This window comes from Littorina saxatilis, linkage group LG4, assembly GCF_037325665.1.
Source record: "Littorina saxatilis isolate snail1 linkage group LG4, US_GU_Lsax_2.0, whole genome shotgun sequence".
NCBI classification, from domain to species: domain Eukaryota; kingdom Metazoa; phylum Mollusca; class Gastropoda; order Littorinimorpha; family Littorinidae; genus Littorina; species Littorina saxatilis.
Window position 1 is genome coordinate 42828825 of NC_090248.1, and position 24780 is coordinate 42853604.

Below are 24780 nucleotides of genomic sequence, written 5' to 3' on the forward strand. Positions count from 1 at the left end.
TTGGAAAAGAAAATTAGACACTTCAACAGATATTGTGCAATTCAGAGCACACTGTGCACATCTGTTAACTAGTTATTTCGCTATCGGACTTTAAAAGAAAAGAAAGAAAGTGTAATGTGAAGTCATGGCAGCAGTCAGAACGAAATATGTACTGTTGCTATTTCAAAGCTTACACCACCTTACAGGTACATTACCAGACTAGGACTATACATGTTTAATAAACCTGAACGTCCTGTTATAGGTTTAAGGGCCGATGATCCAGTTGAACTCAGCAACCAAGTGGCTTTACGTGTCGGTGCCCCACTGGGTGGACTCAACAGACACGCGGCTTTGCAAGAGGAAACAGGGAATGCAGGTGGCACAGAGGCAGAGGAGAGTCATTACTATGATGGGCTCCAAACTCCTGATGACAGCGACAGAGCTCCCTACGCCGCACCTGTCTTCATGGGACAGCAGGACAACGAGAGAAACTTTCACATTTACCAAAACCCAGCTTTGCACACAAGTGATATTGGAAATGACTATTACAACCTTTGAAAAATGTGCACAGTGCTGCACACCTCAATCAATTGAGTTCAGAAACAATGGTCTGAAATGAGATGGTTGCACTCTATTGAAACATTGCCAATCCCTTCTTCTTATTGCCTTATTGGGTACATGTTGTCTTCGATGCTAGTTTCAACTTGCCGTGATTGGCAGTGTCATTGGATTTCTAGATGCCTCCAAGTGCCTCTGAATTATCCTTGTTACGCAAACATACAATGCATATTGTATGCAGAAAGCAAGGTAACATTTAAATAAAAAAAAGAAATCAAAACTTGACTAAATGTAAAAAGAATGACAGTAACAACGGCTATACAAGCAAACAAGTAAAACGCAAAACGAACGCATATTTTTAACCTTGGGACTATTTATAAGTATGTGACAAAGGCTAGAGTCTGCCCAATGTAAGAAGCAATTAAACATTTTGTTAAGTTACCTTTTGTTTAAGTTCAATGAGTGCTGAGGCAAAAAAATAACAATGACCATACGAATTTCCAAGATAACGACTAATACTTGAGTATGAGGTATCATACTCTTTCACAACATCACTACTGAATATTTAATTGTGTATATTTTAACAAATCAACAAATGATCACATGGCATTTTTAAAAGATAGTTTGATTTAATGTAAAATCAAGAATGCTAATGAGAGGAATAACAAGAAAAGGAAGCGTTAAGCCCTAAATTATGTTAAAAAAAAGAGTGAAAATTGAGTAAGGGGTATGAGAAAATCATCTCTGAGTTAATTCATATTGATCATGTAAAGGATGTCGTGAAAAGGATATTGTGCAATTCAGAGCACATTATGCACATCTGTTAAGTAGATATTTCGCTATCGGACTTTAAAAGAAAAGAAAGAAAGTGTAATGTGAAGTCATGGCAGCAGTCAGAACGAAATATGTACTGTTGCTATTTCGAAGCTTACATCACATTACAGCTAAATTACCAGGCTAAGACTATACATGTGTAATAAACCTGAACGTCCTGTTATAGGTTTAAGGGCCAATGATCCAGTGGAACTCAGCAACCAAGTGACTTTACGTGTCGGTGCCCCAGGTGGACTCAACAGACAAGCGGCTTTGCAAGAGGAAACAGGGAGTGCAGGTGGCACAGAAGCAGAGGAGAATCACTATGAAGGGCTCCAAACTCCCGATGACAGCGACAGAGATCCCTACTCCACACCTAAGTTCAAGGGAAAGCAGGCTAACGCGAGGAACTCTCACACCTACCAAAACTCAGCTTTGCACACCAATGATATTGGAAATGACTATTACAACCTTTGAAAAATGTGCGCAGTGCTGCACACCTCATTCAATTGAGTTCTGAAACAATGGTCTGAAATGAGATGGTTGCACTCTATTGAAACATTGGCCATCCCTTCTTCTTATTGCCTTATTTGGTACATATTGTCTTCGATGCTATTTTCAACTTGCTGTGATTTGCAGTGTCATTTGATTTATAGATGCCTCCATGTGCCTCTGAATTATCCTTTTTAAGCAAACATACAATGCATATTGTACGCAGAAAGCAAGGTAACATTTAAATTAAAAAAGAAATAAAAACTTGACTAAATGTAAAATGAATGACAGTAACAACGGCTATACAAGCAACCAAGTAAAACGCAAAACGAACGCATCTTTTAACCTTGGGACTATTTTTAAGTATGTGACAAAGGCTAGAGTCTACCCAATGTAAAAAGCAGTTAAACATTTTGTTAAGTTACCTTTTGTTTAAGTTCAATGAGTGCTGAGGCCAAAAATAACAATGACCATACTAATTTCCAAGATAACGACTGATTCTTGAGTATGCATGAGGTATCATACTCTTTCACAAGATCACTACTGAAAATTTAATTGTGTATATTTTAACAAATCAACAAATGATCACATGGCATTTTTAAAAGATAGTTTGATTTCATGTAAAATCAAGAATGCTAATGAGAGGAATAACAAGAAAAGGAAGCGTTAAGCCCTAAGTTATATAAAACAAGAGTGAAAATTGAGTAAGGGGTATGAGAAAATCATCTCTGAGTTAATTCATATTGATCATGTAAAGGATGTCGTGAATGAAATCGGTGACATGATTTCATTTGAAGAATTATGTCAAAAGGTTGGTTATAAACCAGCCAAACTATTTGAGTATAATGCGTTATGTACAGCACTTAAAACAAAACTGATTAACGCATTGCCATACCGATATGTTCTGTTGCAGGGTTTGACTCGTATTGGTAATATTACACCAAGGGAAATAAGAACTGTTTTGGTTAATTTCGAGGTACAAACTCCGAGCGCCTGTTCCTTTTGGCAAAGAAAGCATAATGTTGTTCTGGAATCAAGACACTGGCTGTTAGCTGTTAATTGTACAAAAGAAGAACGACTGCGTCTGCTTCATTGGAAAATTTTACACAGAATTTACCCAACGAATATTTTACTAAACAAGATGGGTTTATGTCAAACTAATAATTGTGAAGGTTGTAATGAACTGGATACACTTGAGCATTTCTTTTTACATTTAGTCAAGTTTTGACTAAATGTTTTAACATAGAGGGGGAATCGAGACGAGGGTCGTGGTGTATGTGTGTGTGTGTGTGTGTGTGTGGTGTGTGTGTGTGTGTGTGTCTGTGTCTGTGTCTGTGTCTGTGCGTGTGTGTGTGTAGAGCGATTCAGAGTAAACTACTGGACCGATCTTTATGAAATTTGACATGAGAGTTCCTGGGTATGATATCCCCAGACGTGTTTTTTTCGATAAATGTCTTTTATGACGTCATATCCGGCTTTTTGTAAAAGTTGAGGCGGCACTGTCACACCTTCATTTTGCAATCAAATTGATTGAAATTTTGGCCAAGCAATCTTCGACGAAGGCCGGACTTCGGTATTGCATTTCAGCATGAAGGCTTAAAAATGAATGAATGACTTTGGTCATTAAAAATCTGAAAATTGTAATTAAAATTATTTTTTTATAAAACGATCCAAAATTACTTTTATTTTATTTTTTATCATGTTCTAATTCCAAAAACATATAGATATGTTATATTCGGATTAAAAACAAGCTCTGAAAATTAAAAATATAAAAATTATGATTAAAATTAAATTTCCGAAATCGTTTTAAAAACAATTTCATCTTATTCCTTGTCGGTTCCTGATTCCAAAAACATATAGATATGATATGTTTGGATTAAAAACACGCTCAGAAAGTTAAAACGAAGAGGGGTACAGAAAAGCGTGCTACCCTTCTCAGCGCAACTACTACCCCGCTCTTCTTGTCAATTTCACTGCCTTTGCCACGAGCGGTGGACTGACGATGCTACGAGTATACGGTCTTGCTGAAAAATTGCAGTGCGTTCAGTTTCATTCTATCTGTGAGTTCGACAGCTTGACTAAATGTTGTATTTTCGCCTTACGCGACTTGTTTCATTGTCAAGAGGTGAGGAACGTTTGGAAACTATGTAAAGACTTTATTTATAAGCAAATTTATTATAATATAACTTTGAATGAAACAGATATATTATTTGGTTTTTGGAATGAAAATTTAAAAAACGATCAAATTTATTTTATAAATTATTGTATTTTGATAACAAAAATGACAATAGGAAAATTTAAGTATGGGAAGAAGTTAGACTTACGTATTTTATTGGAATTAGAGTTAAACATTAGACAGAAGTTTATGTTTTGTATGATATAAAGTTGATTATGTTATACAGAAAAAGACCAAGGAAGAAGGATGCTCCCCGCCTTAAAAGAAAAAAAAATTAAAAATTAAAAACAAAATAAAAAAAGAAAAAAAATCGGGCAAAATATATGGGTTGAAGCATCCTGCATGCAACTGAGGTCAAAAAAAAAATCTCTGAGTTAATTGTTAAAATTGAGAAAGAAAAAGAATTGATGATCGAGTTGAAATACATGTACCTTGTTTTGTAATCAGTTATGTATCAATGCTGTCCATCTTCTTTAAATGTTGACACGTCTGTGTTTCGAGAGATCTATTTTAGTTATAGATAGACTCCATCCGTAAATAAAGTCCAATGAAGTCGTCGAGTAGAAAATGAAAAACAATGACATTTTCAAAACATTTTTAAAGATGTAAATTAAATTCAATCCGAGATTAAGTTGTTTGACAGTGTAAAGAATATATACGTGATTTTGATGATTTGCATCATTGCAACACAAATGTAGATTTTTCGTGTTCGAATGTTCAGATATATATCAGTGCGTTTACAATGTATATGGTGATACACGAATGTTTCACTTAAGCTTTGAATGCAAAACACATATTTCATTTGCAAAACTGTGTATATTCCTGCGAGCATAAGAGAGGTTGAGTTAGAGATTGATACACAGACGTGTGTGTGTGCGTCTGTGTGTGTGTGTGTGTGTGTGTGTGTGTGTGTGTGTGTGTGTGTGTGTGTGTGTGTGTGTGTGTGTTGTGTGTGTGTGTGTGTTCATAACAGATTCTGAGATATGTATAGGTAGGTTTAACGATAATTTCTTACTCTTGTTTTGACTGTTTACTTAATGAATAATTGTGTAAATATGTACTTTGCTTCGTCTCCTGTTGTTTTGCTTTCAGTGCAGTGTCATGTTTGTTTTTATCTTTAGACAATATATAAAACATGTATTATGTATCCGTCTCTCTGTGTGTGTGTGTGTGTGTGTCTGTGTGTGTGTGTGTGTGCGTGTGTGTGTCTGTGTGTGTCTGTGTGTGTCTGTGTGTGTGTCTGTCTGTCTGTCTGTGTGTGTGTGTGTGTGTGTGTTTGTTTGTGTGTATGGGGTGTGTGTGTATGAGGGGGGGATTTGGTGGCTAGTACAACGTTTGACTCAGATTATTATTATTATTATTATTATTATTATGAACATTTGTGCGCCTAATCTAAATATAGCCCTAGGCGCTTACAAAATATACAATACATAGTGAACATTGTACGAAACACAAATCGACAAGGACCAAGACACTCGGACTCATACACTCGCAGACAGACGCACAGCGAAAACGCGACGCACTCACTCATACCATTATACACTTAACAAATTGAAATATCCGAGTTATCAAGGAAAACATAGAGTTATAACACCTGACTGCAGTGGAAATCAAAGTCATTGGTAGAATTAATGTTAAAATGTTCTCGTGAACATGTATAGTAAAGTTAAATCTTGTATCTGTGAGGAGTTTTCACATTCTGTTGAAGAGCAAAGCAATGTGAACATTCTTTACATGTTATCTTTTCCGTGTTTATAAACGTTAAGAGAAACACATGTTAGAAAATAAGTTTTCAAAATTGTAAATACATTCACATATATATGGGAATTTGACGTGCGCAGTGACGTGGTGGTAAGACGTCGGCCTCCTAATCGGGAGGTCGTGAGTTCGAATCCCGGTCGCTGCCGCCTGGTGGGTTAAGAGTGGAGATTTGTCCGATCCCCCAGGTCAACTTATGTGCAGACCTGCTAGTGACTTAACCCCCTTTGTGTGTACACGCAAGCATAAGACCAAGTGCGCACGGAAAAAATCCTGTAATCCATGTCAGAGTTCGAAACACGAAAAATACCCAGCATGCCTACTCAACGAAAGCGGAGTGAAGCTGACTATGCTCTCAGAGTATAGTATGGGGAACCCAAATGGGCAAACGAGCTCACACATAACCAGAACATTCTGGAACGCTGAAGAAGAAGAAGAATATGGCAATTAGCTTCAGTATGACAGTTGGTTTTTTTGTAAAGAAAAAAAAACCCGCCCATGACCAAGCTCAAAAAGCTGTGTTTTCAAGTGTCTAACAACTAACATTAACGGGTTGCTGCTGTTCTCAAGCTATACCAGGAAAAAATGTATTGTAATATTTGTGATATGGGGAGCTCTGAAACCTCAGAATTACTCCAAATGATAAGAATACACTTACATAAAATACCGGTTTAAAGTAAATAGCAGTATACAATAATACAGTCGAACCTGCCCTGGAGACCACCTGTCCATAAAGACCACCCGCGCCGCCTATTAAGACCACCTAAAAGGATCCCCGACGGTGTTTACGACTATTCAAATCACCTGTTCGTAAAGACCAGGTGCTGTCTAAAGAGACCACTTTTGCTCAGTCCCTTGGGTGGTCTCTTAATTTAGACAAGTTCGACTGTACACAAAATATGTTTCTGTGAAGAAAGGGTCCAAGCCATATTTAATTGTTGGCGGCATCAAGTGTAGTCTTGTGTTAAACGAAAACGATGAGAATTATGAAATATGAGACGGTTGCACTCCTTGTCTTGGGTTTGCCATGTCAAAAATGTATTTATTAAATGCCGTTTTGAATTTTCTCGGCAGTTACACCTAGTACTAGTGGCTAAGAATTTACAAAATGTTACTTTGCATTTTCAATTGATGCACTATAGTACAAAGTACCATAGTGTTGTTCACAGTACCCCAGTGTACCACAATGTACCATAGTACAAAGTACGTCGTACTATAGTACTAAAGTTTGTCTTATAGTACATGGTACATTTACTATAGTATACTATAGTACTATGAAATTGGTACTATAGTACACGGTACATTTACTATAGTATACTATGTGGTACTTTTTCACCTGGGCATACTCCACGCCTGTCTTCAAGGGAAAGCAGGACAAGGGGATTAACTCTCACACTTACCATAACTCTGCTTTGCACTCCAGTGATACTTGGAAGGATTAGTACAACCTTTAAAAAAAATGGTACAGTGCTGCACACTTCAGTCACTTGAGTTCTGAAACAGCTGTCTGAAAGGAGACAGTTGCTCCCTATTGAAACATTGCCTGTCCCTTCTTCTTATTCCCTAACTGGGTGTATGTTGTCTTCAGTGCAATTTGCCACTTGCTGTGATAGACAGTGCCCAGCAAACACACAACGTAAATACGACGTTGCGAAAATGTGAATTTTTCGTGTCATTAGCAACGTTGCGAACTTTACGTGAAATTTACGTTGAGCCAACCAAAAAACGCAACGTAAAACCAACGTTGTGTCATTGTGAGATTTTGGTGTTCTTTCGACGTTGTAATACAACGTAAAATTTACGTGAATTTCACGTTGCATTTTGGTGTCTTACAAATGTTGCGAAGATTACGTGAAATTTACGTGGATCCAACCAAAAAACACAACGTGAAAGCAACGTTGCGTTACAGTTGTGTTTTTTGTTTTTTACACGTTGGTACATAACGTAAATTTCACGTGGATTCCACCTTAAAAAGCAACGTAAAATCGACGTTGTATTATTGTGATTTTCTGGTGTTCGAACAACGTTGGTATACTCACGTGATTTTCACGTGAAATTCACGTGATTTAAAAACAAAAGTTAGTTTGATACAACAAACGTTCCTACAACGTAGTTTCAATGTAAACACACAACGTTGGGGTTTGATTGATCGCCAACGTGCCCTCAACGTGAAATCCACAACGAATCCTACGTCAGTCATTACCAATTTTTCACCTGCACGGTTTCGTATCGTTTATCAAAGAAATGTACCTTTGAAAATTACGTAAGGTGAACAGATTTTCAAATACAGGAGATAGATATGTGCGAAACTATCACCGAATAACAAATGACTCAGTCAGACGTTATGAAATTAAGCGCCGATGTACCGCGCAATGTATTTAATTGCTTTGGCGTTCCAAATGCGTCCGGTTACATTTTCTGGCATCATTAATGCATCAACGAGAATTGAAAAGTAATGCTAAAAATATAATTGTGTACGTTTAAAGTTGATCTACTGTGCTCATCAAACCTCTTGTTGTATTTTGTAAATTGGCGAGAGGGGGGCAGAATACATGAACCTAATCTCTGTGATTGTCTATACGTGCGTGCGTGTGTGTGTGTGTGTGTGTGTGTGTGTGTGTGTGTGTGTGTGTGTGTGTGTGTGTGTGTGTGTGTGTGATTACACGTGTTAGTGTGTGTGTGTGTGTGTACACGTGTTAGTGTGTGTGTGTGTGTGACATCAGTTTGTGTATGTGTGTGTGTGTGTCATATCAGTTTGTGTATGTGTGTTTGTGGGTGGCTGTGTGTGTATGTGTGTGTGTGTTTGTGTCCCTCGGCGCGTGACAATATATCTGCCAATAAGTTGAACTAAAACAGGGTTCAAGTGGGAATTACACCTGAAAAAGCAGGAAGGGAGCAGAATACATGTTATGAACTCCGTTATTTATTGTTTGAAATGTTATAACCTGGGAGAAGTCACCCTCGCACCCCGTCCTTAGTTTCTCTTGACCTACCTTTGAAGTATTCTTGAGGACATGACTAGACTACCCGATTGCGCCCATTGCACGGCATAATTAGAGAGCGCCGTTCCACCCGGCCGATTCCGCTATAGAGGTCACGCGTCCAAGGGAGGTGATTTTCGAGCCAGCTGCATTGACTCGGCCAAGAACGCAAACTTTCTTCGATTAAAGGCATTGTAGCATGTCTAAAATCATGGGACTTGTCTTATCAAGCTTTTAAAATCACCAAGTAACTTTTAAGAATAGTTTCAGTTACATGCGAACTCATTCTGCTGAACGGATTTTGAGAGCCAGTACCCGGGGCCAACAGCCTTTAAATGCACCTCTTTCCTTTTTATATTTAGTCAAGTTTTGACTAAATATTTTAACATCGAGGGGGAATCGAAACGAGGGTCGTGGTGTATGTGCGTGTGTGTGTGCGTGTGTGTGTGTGTTGTGTGTGTGTGTGTGTGTGTGTGTAGAGCGATTCAGACTAAACTACTGGACCGATCTTTATGAAATTTGACATGAGAGTTCCTGGGTATGAAATCCCCGAACGTTTTTTTTCATTTTTTTGATAAATGTCTTTGATGACGTCATATCCGGCTTTTCGTGAAAGTTGAGGCGGCACTGTCACGCCCTCATTTTTCAACCAAATTGGTTGAAATTTTGGTCAAGTAATCTTCGACGAAGCCCGGGGTTCGGTATTGCATTTCAGCTTGGTGGCTTAAAAATTAATTAATGACTTTGGTCATTAAAAATCTGAAAATTGTAAAAAAAAAAAAAATTTATTAAACGATCCAAATTTACGTTTATCTTATTTTCCATCATTTGCTGATCCCAAAAACATATAAATATGTTATATTCGGATTAAAAACAAGCTCTGAAAATTAAATATATAAAAATTATTATCAAAATTAAATTGTCCAAATCAATTTAAAAACATTTTCATCTTATTCCTTGTCGGTTCCTGATTCCAAAAACATATAGATATGATATGTTTGGATTAAAAACACGCTCAGAAAGTTAAAACAAAGAGAGGTACAGAAAAGCGTGCTATCCTTCTTAGCGCAACTACTACCCCGCTCTTCTTGTCAATTTCACTGCCTTTGCCATGAGCGGTGGACTGACGATGCTACGAGTATACGGTCTTGCTGAAAAATGGCATTGCGTTCAGTTTCATTCTGTGAGTTCGACAGCTACTTGACTAAATATTGTATTTTCGCCTTACGCGACTTGTTTCATGTTCTTTTATGGTTTGCCGATTTTGTTAACATTTTTGCATTCATAATGAAGATTTTATGGTGACTGTACAGAAATGTACGTCCTCTAGTTTCTAACCTTCCAAAAATTGGGGCTGGGGGTCGGGGGAGAGAGAGAGAGAGACATAGAAAGACAGAGACAGAGAGACAGACAGACAGACAGACAGAGACAGAGAGGGAGAGAGAGGGAGAGAGAGAGAGAGAGAGAGAAAGAGAGGGAGACAGAGAGAGTCAGAGAGAGACAGAGAGAGACAACGTCGAAACTTTGTCAATCATTTCGGTTTTTTCACCTGCATTTTTAGTTTCGTAATATTCTATTCAATTAATGTTCGGTCAAACATAGAGGTTCACTAATTGTGTAAGACGAAAAGAGTATAACATAAATGCATATTGTTTCAAGGAATTTGCTGAGTTAAATGGATTTGCGAGTGCGAAACTTTCCCTCCCAAAAAAAGACGCGTTACTAACCGACAGTGTTCTCCGGTGATGGCCACGGTCGACTTTGTGTATCCCAAATTTGGTTTTCAACTTTGATGAACACTTTCAGGACTAAAATATTCATCGTAATCAACTCGAAGGTAAGTTGTTTTCAGTTGTTCCACATGAGACGTTATCACTTATTCTATTGTACTCCATGTACACATGCACAGATTACTTGATTGTCGAGACCATGATTGGAAACGGACCGGCCAAAGATGGCGGGTCTTTCCAATAGTCACAATGTCAGCCCTAACTCAGTTCAAGGGATACACATTCTTTTAGACTCAACTTTTGAGTCAGTATAGCGAAACAATGGGTCACAAGCAGTGGAACACAAAGGAAAAACACGTTTCACATAGACGGACGAAAGCTGTTTAATCAGACTAGCTCAGTGCATGAGACTGAAAGCGGGGGCGGCCATTGATATCTCAAGTACTTAATTGGGCATTTTACGATCTTGAGGGAGGACGATGTTCAAGTGAATCTGCCCAGCGGACAGTGGTATGAGGAGAATTCAGAACTTGACACATTGGCTCATTACATACTTGACTGTCTTTTGTCGACCTGTTCTGTTACTCACTCAAGTAGGCAGCCGAGATACCCTGCCGGTGTCACGATTTCAATCTTTCGCCTGTGTACATATTTCCCCCTCGACATATACTCAAGACTGAAATGTTGTTTCCTGGTAAAATTAAGAAGTGACATTATTTAAGGACGAAAAGCATGTCAGTTTCTTGCATGTGAAGAAAATTGGTGGTAAAATTTAATAGATTTTAACCCCAAAATCTAATTCTTCGAAAACGTGTACTGAGTGGTTATACGTCCCTTGAGTAAGAAGGAAACATTTTAGGATGAATCACATTTCTAAGTTAAATAAAACAAATTGGTTGGACAAATTTCACCCCATGAATGTAAGGTACACAAGGTCGCTCATTAGTACTATCGTAGGGTGTTTTTTTGTTCAGTGTAGAGTTTATACTAGTTCAACGAGGCCGAGAAGCGAAATATCAACACGGCGAAAGATGAAAACGTCACACCGGGGGAGAGAGCGAGACAAAGAGGAGCTATCGGGTGGAGAATGGGGAGGTGATTCGGGGAGGGGGGTGGATTAAAGATGAACGTATCAAATTGTTATTTGTAAGGAGGAGAGAGTGAGACAAAGAGGAGCTATCGGGTGGAGAATGGGGGAGGGGATTCGGGAGGGGGGATTATAATGTGTGTGTGTGTGTGGGCAGCAGGTTGGGACGGCATTTTATCAACGAACGTACGAAATAACAAAACAAAATAAAGAAAGAACAAACAAACAAAAATTAAAACCTGACACATGCAGGTTTGTGTAGTCATTCGTTAGACTGATTTTAACCTGCCTTAGACGACTACCCATAGTCTTTTCACATTCACTGATTCAATCAATCAATCAATATGAGGCTTATATCGCGCGTATTCCGTGGGTACAGTTCTAAGCGCAGGGATTTATTTATTTATTTTTGTATTTTTATTTTGTGCAATTTATATCGCGCACATATTCAAGGCGCAGGGATTTTTATCTATGCCGTGTGAGATGGAATTTTTTTTACAAAATACATCACGCATTCACATCGGCCAGCAGATCGCAGCCATTTCGGCGCATATCCTACTTTTCACGGCCTATTATTCCAAGTCACACGGGTATTTTGGTGGACATTTTTATCTATGCCAATACAATTTTGCCAGGAAAGACCCTTTTGTCAATCGTGGGATCTTTAACGTGCACACCCCATTCAAGTAATGACACACTCGGACTGTGTGTGTGTGTGTGGGTGTGTGTGGGTGTGTGTGCTACCTGACGGATTTTGATGAACATTGGTTTACATATTCTTGAGAGCATTCGCTTGTGTGGCTGTTCTCCGATATTTGATAGCGTTATTTGATGTCATATTTTCCCGTTTGTAAAAGTTGAGCCCGCACTGTCAGAGAGAAGAACACATGAATATAATATGTAGAAATCGCAAACCCGGCCAGAAGGCAGACACGGACAAAATGTAGGATGCTGATACATGTAAAATATGTGTCTGATGCGAGTATAGGCTTACTACATGTATGTTTACAAAAATCGTGAATAATATCTAGCCGAGATGAATCGCAACCTTTGTACCTCTCCCTTTATTTAAGATTTTTTCCCATTCTTCTCCGTGTTAGTTGGACAGTATTCTTTCTTTTTCTTTTTTCTTCCAGCCACAACACAGATAGCGTAATAGCGGCTGTTTTATTCATTCTTCTGTCTCGTTCCCTCATATTCGCATGTGATATTATGTCACTCCGTATGAGATTACACCCCCCCAAACTTTGTTGCTAGACCTTTGTTAAGGAGAGAAGAGGCGAGGAAAACTGGTATGAAGTACAAGTCAAAAATCGCACCTTGATCTTACCTGACTCATTTACGGCACTTGGCAGTCTTTTGTCGGGCTTTTGTCGATCGTTTGTTCACTTGGATAATAAAATTACGGACATGCTCCCCCCTCCCCCCCCCCCCCTCCTCTAAACTTTGCCAAAATGGGTCCTCTTGAGACATCTCGCGTATGAGAACAAAAGAAAACCGAACATGCAAATCATATGGACAACACATGTTGGATTTCTTTTTGGGGTACGCTCACCAGTAAAAAAAAAATGCAGCCAATGTTTTCTCGAAAAGTTGTGTTTGTGTGTGTTTGCGCGTGCGCAGGTTTTTTAATGTACTGTTTCGTTGAGAGGATCGTGGGTAGTGTTTTTCCTCTTCATTTTAAAATGTTCATTACAGACATATAAGACAAAATAAAGAAAAAGAGAGAAACATACAGCAAAAAACAAGTCGCGTAAGGCGAAAATACAACATTTAGTCAAGCTGTCGAACTCACAGAATGTCCATAGAGGGGGAATCGAGACGAGGGTCGTGATGTGTGTGTGTGTGTGTGTGTGTGTGTGTGTGTCTGTGTGTCTGTGTGTCTGTGTGTGTCTGTGCGTGTGTGTGTGTAGAGCGATTCAGACTAAACTGCTGGACCGATCTTTATGAAATTTTACATGAGAGTTCCTGGGAATGATATCCCCGGACATTTTTTTTCCTTTTTTCAATTAATACCTTTGATGACGTTATATCCGGCTTTTTGTAAAAGTTGAGGCGGCACTGTCACACCCTCATTTTTCAATCAAATTGATTGAAATTTTGGCCACGCAATCTTCGACAAAGGCCGGACTTCGGTATTGTATTTCAGCTTGGTGGCTTAAAAACTAATGAGTGAGTTTGGTCGTTAAAAATCGGAAACTTGTAATTAAAATTATTTTTTTGATCAAACGTTCCAAAAACAATTCCATCTTATTCTGCGTCATTATCTGATTCAAAAAGCATATAAATATGTTATATTTGGATTAAAAACAAGCTCTGAAAATTAAAAATATAAAAATTATTATCAAAATCAAATTTCCGAAATCGATTTAAAAACAATTTCGTCTTATTCCTTGTCGGTTCCTGATTAAAAAAAAACATATAGATATGATATGTTTGGATTAAAAACACGCTCACAAAGTTAAAACGAAATATATAATATATGTATTCTTAAACGGATTCTTGTTTTGATGTACATTTTTCATTCAATTTTCTTTTCATGTTTGCTTGCTCTTCATTTAAACTGTACAATAGCCGCCATTTATATGTATTTTTCTAGAAAACTGTAAACACCACTATAAGCATTATGCTTGTGTTGTTTACTCTATATGCGTTTTTTATTTGTAAATAATGCACAAACGTTGAATAAAACAGTTTAAACCAAACGAAGAGAGGTACAGAAAAGCGTGCTATGCAGCACAGCGAAACCACTATTTTTCAATCAAATTGATTGAAATTTTGGCAAAGCAATTTTCGACGAAGGCCGGACTTTCAGCTTGATGGCTTAAAAACTAATTAATGACTTTGGTCATTAAAAATCGGAAACTTGTAATTAAAATTATTTTTTTATCAAACGATCCAAAAACATTTTCATCTTATTTTTCGTCATTTTCTGATTCCAAAAACGTATACATATGTTATATTTGGATTACAAACAAGCTCTAAACATTAAAAATATAAAAATTATGATTAAAATTAATTTTCCGAAATCGATCTAAAAACAATTTCATCGTATTCCCTGTCGATTCCTGATTCCAAAAACATATACATGTAGATATGATATGTTTGGATTAAAAACACGCTCAGAAAGTTAAAACGAAGAGAGGTACAGAAAAGCGTGCTATGCAACAGAGCGCAACCACTTCCGCGCTAAACAGGCTCGTTAATTTCACCGCCCTTTGTACGAGCGGCGGACTACGGTCATTGGGAAAAAATGCAGTGCGTTCAGTTTCATTCTGTGAGCTCCACAGCTTGACTAAATGTAGTAATTTCGCCTTACGCGACTTGTTCTTTTTCCCACACACTTTGGACACGTGCGAGTACCAGCAATAGAAAATTAACAAAACACCTTCCTCCCCCTCTTAGGTGAAATGAAAGCGGACGTTTTCAGCGTGCATTCCCTTGAATTGACTGAATGGTTAATCATGCTTCCGTGATCTTGGGAGTTGTGGGTTTTTTCTGTGACATTCACAAACATAAAAATGACAGAGTCCGACTAAAGGCTTACTGGAATTTACTGTTGAGTAATAAGTGTGTCCTCTTAGGACCATGCCAGTGCATGGGGGATATCTTGGATACAGGGCGGACAGGCTTGCAAGCAATATATAACTCTGACTGTTGACCGTCGTTGTAATTTCCCACTTTGTAGTTGTCAAGGTATTTTAACATGTGGGCTTTATATTTTATAAGCTTGAAAAAGAGCATTGTCAGTAATAACGCGCGCTATTTTTAGTTAAAAAAAGGGATCAACTTGGAATGTGCACCCGACATTCCAATTTGTTTTCTCCTTTCTAATAATGGGTGAATTTGTTTTATTATAACTGAATTGCTTACAACCGAAATACCTACATGCCGAAATAACTGAAATAAAACAAATAGACGAATAGGGAAATGATACATAAATAAGTTCATAAATGAATGAGTTAATAAATGCGTTATGGCGAAATTTAGATAACACATTAGGAACTTTAACATTAATTTCAAATTAACTAACCAAATAACAAAATCAATAGGTAAAGTGTTGTATGGGGACATGTAACAAAATGAGGAACTTGAAAACCACCATGTAGGTGTCCGACATTTACTGGTGTCTTGTTTGCAATGATTTCAATTTGGTTCCAACATTTTGTTGTCGTCGTCGTCGCTCTTGCTGTCTTTGTTGTAGTTGTTGTTATTTGGGGGTTAAACGGGAAAAGGGGCAGAAATATGTAATTGGACTATTGAACGATCGTTTTCACACTAGGTGTCGGACTTCAAGTACAACGCGGGGTAAAAGTACTTAATGGAAATCCATGAGCTATGAGTTTAATAGATAATCGTTATTTTGAGCAATTTCCATGTCTGAACATCCCACGGATATCCGCGTGCCACCCATCATTTCCTTTTACACGACAAAGTCGTGTCGTAACAATTCCCTTCCTCCCTCCCCCTACCCCTCCCTATACACTTGATAGTCCTCAACTTCGACCTACGGCGATAGGGGGATAATTGAGACAGCACTCTAAGTAGCTTTCCAGGTTACTGAAAGACTTTGATTTTGATCACAAGTTTTGGAAACTGTGAGCCCTTTTATCCTCAGGGAGACAGACTGTGTACAACGTGGGATTTAGAGCGGGTCAAAGTTGAATCAAACTTGCCACATTCATTTCTTGCCTCATGATTAGCATATGCATCGTTCACTGCTTACTGTTGTTGTTGTTTAGAAATCAGTGCGCGCGCGCGCAAGTTTGTATGTGTGTGTTCGTGCGTGAGTGTGTGAGTGTGAGTGTGTGAGTGTGAGTGTGTGTGTGTGTGTGTGTGTGGTGTCGGTGTGTGTGTGTGGTGTCAGTGTGTGTGTGGTGTGCCAGTGTGTTTGTTTGAGTTCGTGCCTGTGTGTGTGTTTGTGTGTGTGTGTGTGTGTGTGTGTGTGTGTGTGTGTGTGTGTGTTATAGTGTCAGTTATTCTTTCTTTTGTCCCGAATCCTTGCTTTCCAGAAACCTGTGATGTCATTCTTCCTTGAAAATTTCTTCCAAAACTTGGTTGTCCAACTTTTGTCCGAGAGATGAGGTCGGAACGGTGGTATGAGAAGAATTCAGAACTTGACACCTTGATGTCATCTGACTGATTGACTGTCTTTTGTCGACCTGGATCATAAAGTTGCCGACCATGTTGATTTACCCACCCCCTTATGAACGTGAGTCTACTTGAGACATCAGCGTAGCCAACACACACCAAACCCAAAGTCGGACCGTAACAAGTTTTCATTATTTTATGTCTGCCACCCCACTCCCTCCCCCATTTAACCCCCTCCGCCCCCACCGCTTACCCCTTCTCAGTTCACAGTTAATTGTCTGCAGCCTCAACCCCCCGTGGGTAATAAATCACTCGACTATCGTCGCCTGCTTCTGATGAGCGCTCTAAATAATTTGTCAGATAGCAGTGTGCAAAAGACATCGTTGAGTGTACATTTATTACCTTTCCTATATGCTTAGGACACGTGCCTTTTCAAGTCATTGTCAATTACAAAATGTAGGTCTTACAACACAGCCACTGATTTTCAGGTGACGGTATCAATGCCGGGTCCCTGCTCTGCGACAAAAAAAAGTGTTTGCATTAATCGGAAGAAACATACTGCATAAGCGTAATTTATGCAGAGGTATGATGTTCTTAAGTTGTGAGATTTTTTAATGATCACGATGCCTTCAGTGCTTACTAAATTATTTGATTAGATTGATTTTTTTAATGAAGTTAGAATTCTGCTGCTCTGATTAGTGAAATATTCAAAAATGCTATCATGCTATTTTGGCACCGTCATGGCTTTGTAGACTTATAATATATCTGCGTAATTGATTTCAACTCTTAGAAATCAAAAGTATAACAAATTGTATTGTGTCTCCTCTTGTCGTTAAATAATCACAACAACTGTAAAACAAATTTGCTTTGATAAAGCTCCCGTTTTTCTCTCAGAATTTTGCTCATTTTTGTTTTGTTTACATGCCCCAGACACAAAAACTACAAAACGATTCATAAAAATTCCGTTCCATGCATTCCGTCTCCTCTCAATCTAAGATCCCCCCCCCCCCCCCCATAGATCCTCCCCCCACAGTTTGTACAGGAGCGGGGCATTTAGGAGCCTTTGCAATTTTATGACCCGTCTGAAAGAAGTGATTGACTGGACACTGTCAAGTGCTCTTAAAGAAGCGATCAGATACGTGAGAATCACAGTGTGAAATTTGACAAGAGGTTGACGGAAGTCTGGCAACCAGATGTTAAAGGGAAAAAATAACTCACTGAAAAAGTGAGATCGCACGTGTCGGACAGATGAAGGTTGGAAAAAAAGGAACCTTCTTGGCATGGATAACACTGGAAATATAACGTGGAAAACTTGTAATTATATGTGCTGGACTTTCAAATTCAACTTGATCGCACATGTCGCCCTTAATTGTCTCTCTCACTGCTTTCTTATTACCCTTGCAAGTTGAAACCACCCATCCCTCTCTTGCTTGATGGCAACTTTAAAGTTCTCCTTTTTCCCAACCGTTTTGTCCCAGCATATAACCACTTCATGTCCCTAATTGGCACTAGTTTCTGTGAGGACGTTAAGCTTAGGTTAACCAACCAACCAACCGTTTTGATACTACCCATGTATCATGTATGTTTCTGAACATTTTGTTTTTATTTGGTATTGCTTCATTTTGCTTTTTTTCATTTACAATGTATAATCTGTGAAAAAAAAGGCCAAAACCAAATAACTTTTAGTTTCCGATGACAAAGAGTAGTGTATTTAACAAACAAAGTTTGATTGTAATGATTGCTTCCATTTTCTGTGCACCTCCCACCTCTACAACATGCATACACTTGATAGTCTTCAACTTCGACCTACGGCGATCGGTGGATAATTGAGACAGTACTAGCTCCGAGGAGCTTTCCAGGTTACCGAAAGACTTTGATTTTGATAACAATGTTGAAAAGGCTGTGAGCCCTTTTATCCTCAAGGAGAGAGACGGACACCGGCCCCTATAATGGGCTTTAATTGGAGCGTGTCAAAGTTCATTGCATCCTGATCAGCATATGAAACGTTTATCGCTTATTGTAGTTGTGTATACCTCATTGTAATGGGAATAAGGTGACGCGCTAGTGTGAGTTTGTGTGTGAGTGTGTGTGTGTGTGGGGGGGATTCGTATATATATGGTGTCACTAATATCAATGTGCTGTCTTTGCTTTGTTTAGCGACCAGCATCAAAGAGGCGCATCGAGGACTGCCTGGGAGAAGAGGACCACCAGGACAAAGAATGAAATCGATTGAATATGCTGTGCTGTTGCCCTGCTAAGCTGCGTGCATTTTTAATTTCTCCGCAACATAATATGCATGTTTTTGTTATGAAATAAAATTGTTGATCGTATCTTGAGTTTATGGTGTTACATGTAATAGTCCTTATGATCTGTGACTGAGTGTGAAAGTTGGTGTGTGTGCGTGGATACATTTACCAAAACCTACATTCACTCTCAACGTTGCATTCACGTCGAAATCAAACCAAACCACAACCACAACCAAAAATTCACGTTGTGTCGACGTGTAATTCACGTCAATTTTGTCAGGAAAAATTCCCCAAAACACAACTTTTACGTTGTGTCAACGTAGAATTCACGTAATTTTTGAGCTAAATTTTGACCTAAAATTTACGTTCCATTCACGTGGACATTACGTAAAAATGCAACGCAATTTCAACCAAACCACAACCACAACCAAAAATTCACGTTGTGACAACGTAAAATTCACGTAATGTTTTTACGAACAATCCACCTCCACCAATAATTCACGTTGCATTCACGTTGGTGTCACGTAAAATGCAACGTTGTTTTCCAACGTTATTCCCACGTGATTTCGTCCATACAAATCTACGTAAAAAAACGTTGAAACGCAACGTAAACCCAACGTAACCCAACGTGAATATAACGTGAATACAACGTAAAATTGTTTGCTGGGTGTCATATCATTTCAAGATGCCTCCAAGTGCCTCTGAGCTATGCTTATTGACAGCAGCTGCTGAGCAAATATACACTGCATATTGTATACAGTAAACCAACCGTCGAACGCTAAAGGAGACGAAGAAAAACAAAATAATATACAGACAATGCGAAAAAAAGGGAAAATATATGACGAATGACAATAAAAATGGCAATACAAGCAAACAAATAAAAACTAAACAAAAAACAAGAAAAGATCTTTAGCCTAAAAAAAAGTGTTTAAGTACGTGACAAAAGCTTCTAAAAGTAATTAACTTTTTTTAAAGTTGCCTTATGTTCAAGTTCATTGAGTGGTGATGCCAGAAATAACAACTAAAATAGGACTTAGCGTGCTAATTGCCCAGATAATGACTGAAATGCGAGTCTTAGACCTTTTTGTTTTTTACAAAATGACTACTGCAGATTTTATTGTGGATATGCAAAAACAAATCAACTGTCAAATGATCACACCTAAAGGAAGGTGATGGAGAAACAATATAGAACACACACAAAAACAGTTACTTTACTGGTAAATTGGAGGAAAAAAACTTTTAAATCTATTTCAAGCTTGAAACTCAAACAAATTTGAAATTAAATGGGTAAAAGTGATACGACATTTCTAAACGTTTGTCACCTTTAAGGCAATGCATTCCTTTAAGCACAGTAAACTTATGAATACCCCTTAACGACCTAAAGTTTGAACTATGTTGCTTTAATTAACTACCCTTGGCCATTTTAACAGAAAACGTGCTCCTAGTCAACGTCCGAGAAAAGAAGTTTAAAAGGGACACTGTATTTTTAGAAAGATGTTATGTACGTTCTAGGATTGCCAGGGACAGAAATGACGAAAAAAAGGTAGCGTTAAACCCTTAGTTATACAATAACGTGTAACAATTGACAATGTAGTATATTAAACGTTTGCACAAGAATCTCTTCTAAATAATTTAGTAATATTATGCAGAAAAAATACTCGATGTTCGAGCTCGAGCTTAAATACCTTGTTATGTTCTGAGTTATGTATCGATGCTGTCTATCTTGTTTAATTTTGGACACGTCAGTTTGACAAACGATCTATCTTAATTCTAGAAAGACTCCAGCCTTAGATAAAACCCACTTTGGAGTAGAAAATGAAACACAAAGGCTTTTTAAAACACCATTAAGGAAGTCATACTTCCGGTGCTTGATTAAGTTGTTCGAGACAACATGTACATTTTGAAGAATGAACATGACTTTGAGCATTTGCATCATTGCAACATCAATGTCAATTTATCAATGTGCAGTTTCATGTTCAAATATGGAGATATACCTCGTACGTATTTCAGTGCGTGTACAAATGTATATGCGAATACGCGAATGTTTGTCTTAAGCTTTAAATTTGAAACACATCTTGTATTTGCTAAATTGTATATATTCTTGAAAGCGCAAAAGAGATGATACAAAGAGACACAGCGTAAGTGTATGTGTGTGTGTATGTGTGTGCGTGTGTGTGTGTGTGTGTGTGGGGGGGGGGTCCTCAAAGAGACTGAGATAGGGATAGGTATGCGTAACTTTAATTTAGTTCTCTTGTTTTGCCTGTTGTTACTTGATGAATAAATGTGTAACTATGTACTTTGCTTCGTTTCCTTTTGCTTTGCTTCCAGTGCAGTGTCCTGCTTGTTTTTATCTCTGGACGATATATCAAACGTTTGCTCTCTATCCCTGTTTCTTCAGTTTTGGTGGTGCCCAATGCCACCCACAAATAAACGTCAAGTGTAAAAGCGATAATTATTTAAATATTCATTTGTTTCTCCAGTTTTACTCATTTCTTAACGATACAAGCTTAAATAATACATCTTAGTTGTTTGTGTAAAAGTTATGGATATCTTCTTCTTCTTCTTCGTTCATGGGCTTAGCTTCCCACGTTCACTAATGTTTTTAGCACGAATGGATTTTTACGTATATTCCCGTTTTTACCCCGCCATTCAGGCAGCATACGCCGATTTCGGGGGAGGCATGCTGGGTATTTTCGTGTTTCTATAACCCACCGAACTCTGACATGGATTACAGGATCTTTTCCGTGCGCACTTGGTCTTGTGCTTGCGTGTACACATGAAGGGGGTTAAGTCACTAGCAGGTCTGCACATAAGTTGACCTGGGAGATCGGAAAAATCTCCACTCTTAACCCACAAGGCGGCAGTGACCTGGATTCGAACTCACGACCTCCCGATTAGGAGGCCGACGTCTTACCACCACGCCACTGCTCCCGTCGTTATGGATATAAATGAACGGACACGTCTGTACACAAAACTATCTATCATCATGCATTGCTTGTCCTGGTTTCTCTGTAACTGTTGCTTTGTGGGTTACATAAGCGCACACATTCCAGGATGAGATTGCGGGAATTGTCAATTCGGTCTCACTTCAATGTATAAACATTTATTATGTTTTATTTAGATTGTTTTTTGTATTGCTTGTTAATTGGGCGCATAAAGATGGCATATATATATGGTTCGTGTGTGTGTGTGTGTGTGTGTGTGTTTGTGTGTGTGTGTGTGTGTGTGTGTGTGTGTGTGTGTACAAACATTTGATCACAGACTTATGCTATTAAGCTTGCATGGTCTGCACACGATTTTTACCCTTCACTGGGGTGTGAATTCCGTTGATTTGAATGTTCGCTCCTTGCCAGTAATCTGTTAGCCTTTAAGTCTCGATGTTATTTATGTTATTACGTTGTTACTCTAACTTAAGTTTTTTCCTTACATTAATATAAAGTTGGCCAAAAAATTATTGCAACAAATTTCAAACCCAAAGTAAAGCATTAATTCCTGTGTCATTTAATTGAAACTGTATATGCCAAAGAAGGCCGTTCACTTAACCTTCAGGGTCACCTTTTGGATTAAATATTTCTTTTACGGGGATCACGTGACCGTCGCTCAAGTAAGTGTACCCTCAAAATCGACCAGACAAAAACGGAAGAGCCGAATGAAAAATCGACAAAAAATCACAATAGGCAAAACTTTGCAACTTTCACATATAAGAAGAAAGTCAAACCAATTATCTACCCTGAACAGATTATTTTGTTTTGCTACCTTGCGTATTTCGCGTGCTATGCTATTCCTACTGATGCAGGTGTCGATCGCAAGAGCGGTCAAAAACGGAACGTTTTACGTCAATTGTTATGGGTATCATGTCAAAAAGCGCCACATGTTCGCAATGACTTGGTGGATTGCTTTGAAACTTTCAGAATATTTTACCAACATACTAGAAATACTTCATGCGAAAGTTTGGATCGTTACGGTTATTTATCCTGATGTGACGCAATGTTTCGGAAAATGTTGTTAAACTTGTCATAGGATTGTTCACTTGTGTCCAACAAATTCATGACTTTGCATATCTACAGATAAATGATTGATACAGATTCTGTCTAATTTTCATTTGCGTGTAGCTGCTGGCGTTGATTTGCTAGTCATGCAAACTCATGAGGAAAAAAAGGAACGTTCACGCTGTTTCGCGCTTACAGCTGTTATCGCTGGGTGCCTCTTAAAACATGCTACGGTCACGCTTGGCTGGGCATCGCTGTGGCACCAGAATCATCGCTTAAATATGTAGCGTGTTTACTGGTCCAGCAAATCTGCGTCAGTGCTTACACGCACATAAAACTTTAGCAGTGTGTGTATCAATCATTTTTCTAAAGACATGCAAAGTCATATATTTTTTGGACCCAAGGGAACAATCCTACGACGAGATTAAAAACTTCTTTAAAAAAATTGCATAACATTTTAACAAACATCTGTAACAATCCATCATTTCGCTCGAAGTATCTCTAGTATGTTGGTAAAATATTCTGAAAGTTTCAAAGCAATCCACCAAGTCATTGCTAAAGTGCAGACTTTTTTTGTCGTGATACCCCTAAAAAATGACGCAAAAAGTCCCGTTTTTGACCGCTCTTGCGATCGACACCTGCATCAGTAGGAATAGCATAGCACGCGAAATACGCAAGGTAGCAAAACAAAACAAATCTGTTCAGGGTAGATAATTGGTTTGACTTTCTTCTCGTATGTAAAAGTTGCAACGTTTTGCCTATTGTGATTTTTTGTCGATTTTTCATTCGGCTTTTCCGTTTTTGTCTGGTCGATTTTGAGGGTACACTTACTTGAGCGGCGGTCACGTGATCCCTGTAAAAGAAATATTTGATCCAAATGGTGATCCTGAAGGTTAAGTGAACGGCCTTCTCTGGCATATAAAGTGTTAATAAAATGACACGGGGATTAATGCTTTGATTTGGGTTTGAAATTTGTTGCAATAATTTTTTGGCCAAGTTTATATTGTCAAAGCCTGTATGATGACACATTTTGGATGACCATTTTCTGGCATGTATTCTCATCAGTTTATGATTAAATTGTGTACATAAAGGCAAATGTCGTTCAACATTCGATTAGCAAACTGTACTTTGAAACAAGTGTGGAGAGTGTTCGTATTTGTGTCTTTATGATTGTCTATTTAAAGGACCCCAACAGGCTCTTTTTAAGGTCAGCTAAAGCAGTTGGGGTTGATTTAATGATATAGGTAAGCTTCTTAAGATGCAAAAACCGAACAGTAAATCACAGGTTTTGTGTTGCATCAGTCTAATTTTACACAAAATGCATGCTCAAAAAGCGGCCAAATTCGTCTGCTACGCGAGACTTCAAAATCACCGCGGCGGCAAGCCGTTGGCTGTGACGTCACAGACAGGCATCGGAAGCGAAAGTAGCGACGCTCTGTCTGCGTCTTTGGTGCAGCCGTGGATGCGCGCGTACTCCCGACATCATGCCGAGAGAGAGTGCTGCTGCCGTATGTTCGGAGTTGCAAAAAAAGGACTCAGGCTTGAGTTTTCATTTGTTTCCATCCGACTCAAGGCTCAAGCACGAATGGGCTGTGAAAATGAATCGGGTGGAGAAACCAGCGAAACAACAACAACAACAACAACAACAACAACAACATTGTTGAGAAACCAACGAAACTACATCAACAATAACAACAACAACAACAACAACCTCAACAACAACAACCACAACAGCATTGTTGAGAAACCAGCAAAACTGTATCAACAATAACAAAAACAACAACAACCACAACACAGTACAACATTGGGCAACGACTACAACAACTACAACGACGACAACAACACTGAGAACAATTGAAAAACCAAGAACAACTACAATG

At 38.5% G+C, this 24780-nt stretch overlaps 1 protein-coding gene and 1 long non-coding RNA gene across 2 annotated transcripts in view; both read left to right on the forward strand.

Moving 5' to 3' along the window:
- Window positions 1-5157, forward strand: part of LOC138964791 (cell death abnormality protein 1-like) — a 29524-nt gene extending 24367 nt beyond the window's left edge. The window contains exon 12 of the mRNA XM_070336838.1: window positions 1538-5157. Within this exon, the coding sequence (XP_070192939.1) occupies window positions 1538-1827 (290 nt within the window). The 3' untranslated portion in view covers window positions 1828-5157. The remainder of the gene's footprint in view (window positions 1-1537) is intronic.
- Window positions 5158-10452: 5295 nt separating this feature from the next.
- LOC138964800 (uncharacterized) lies at window positions 10453-18995 on the forward strand. The gene is made up of 2 exons (XR_011455212.1): window positions 10453-10594; window positions 18823-18995. It is a non-coding gene; the product is annotated as an uncharacterized lncRNA (long non-coding RNA).
- Window positions 18996-24780: the final 5785 nt, after the last annotated feature.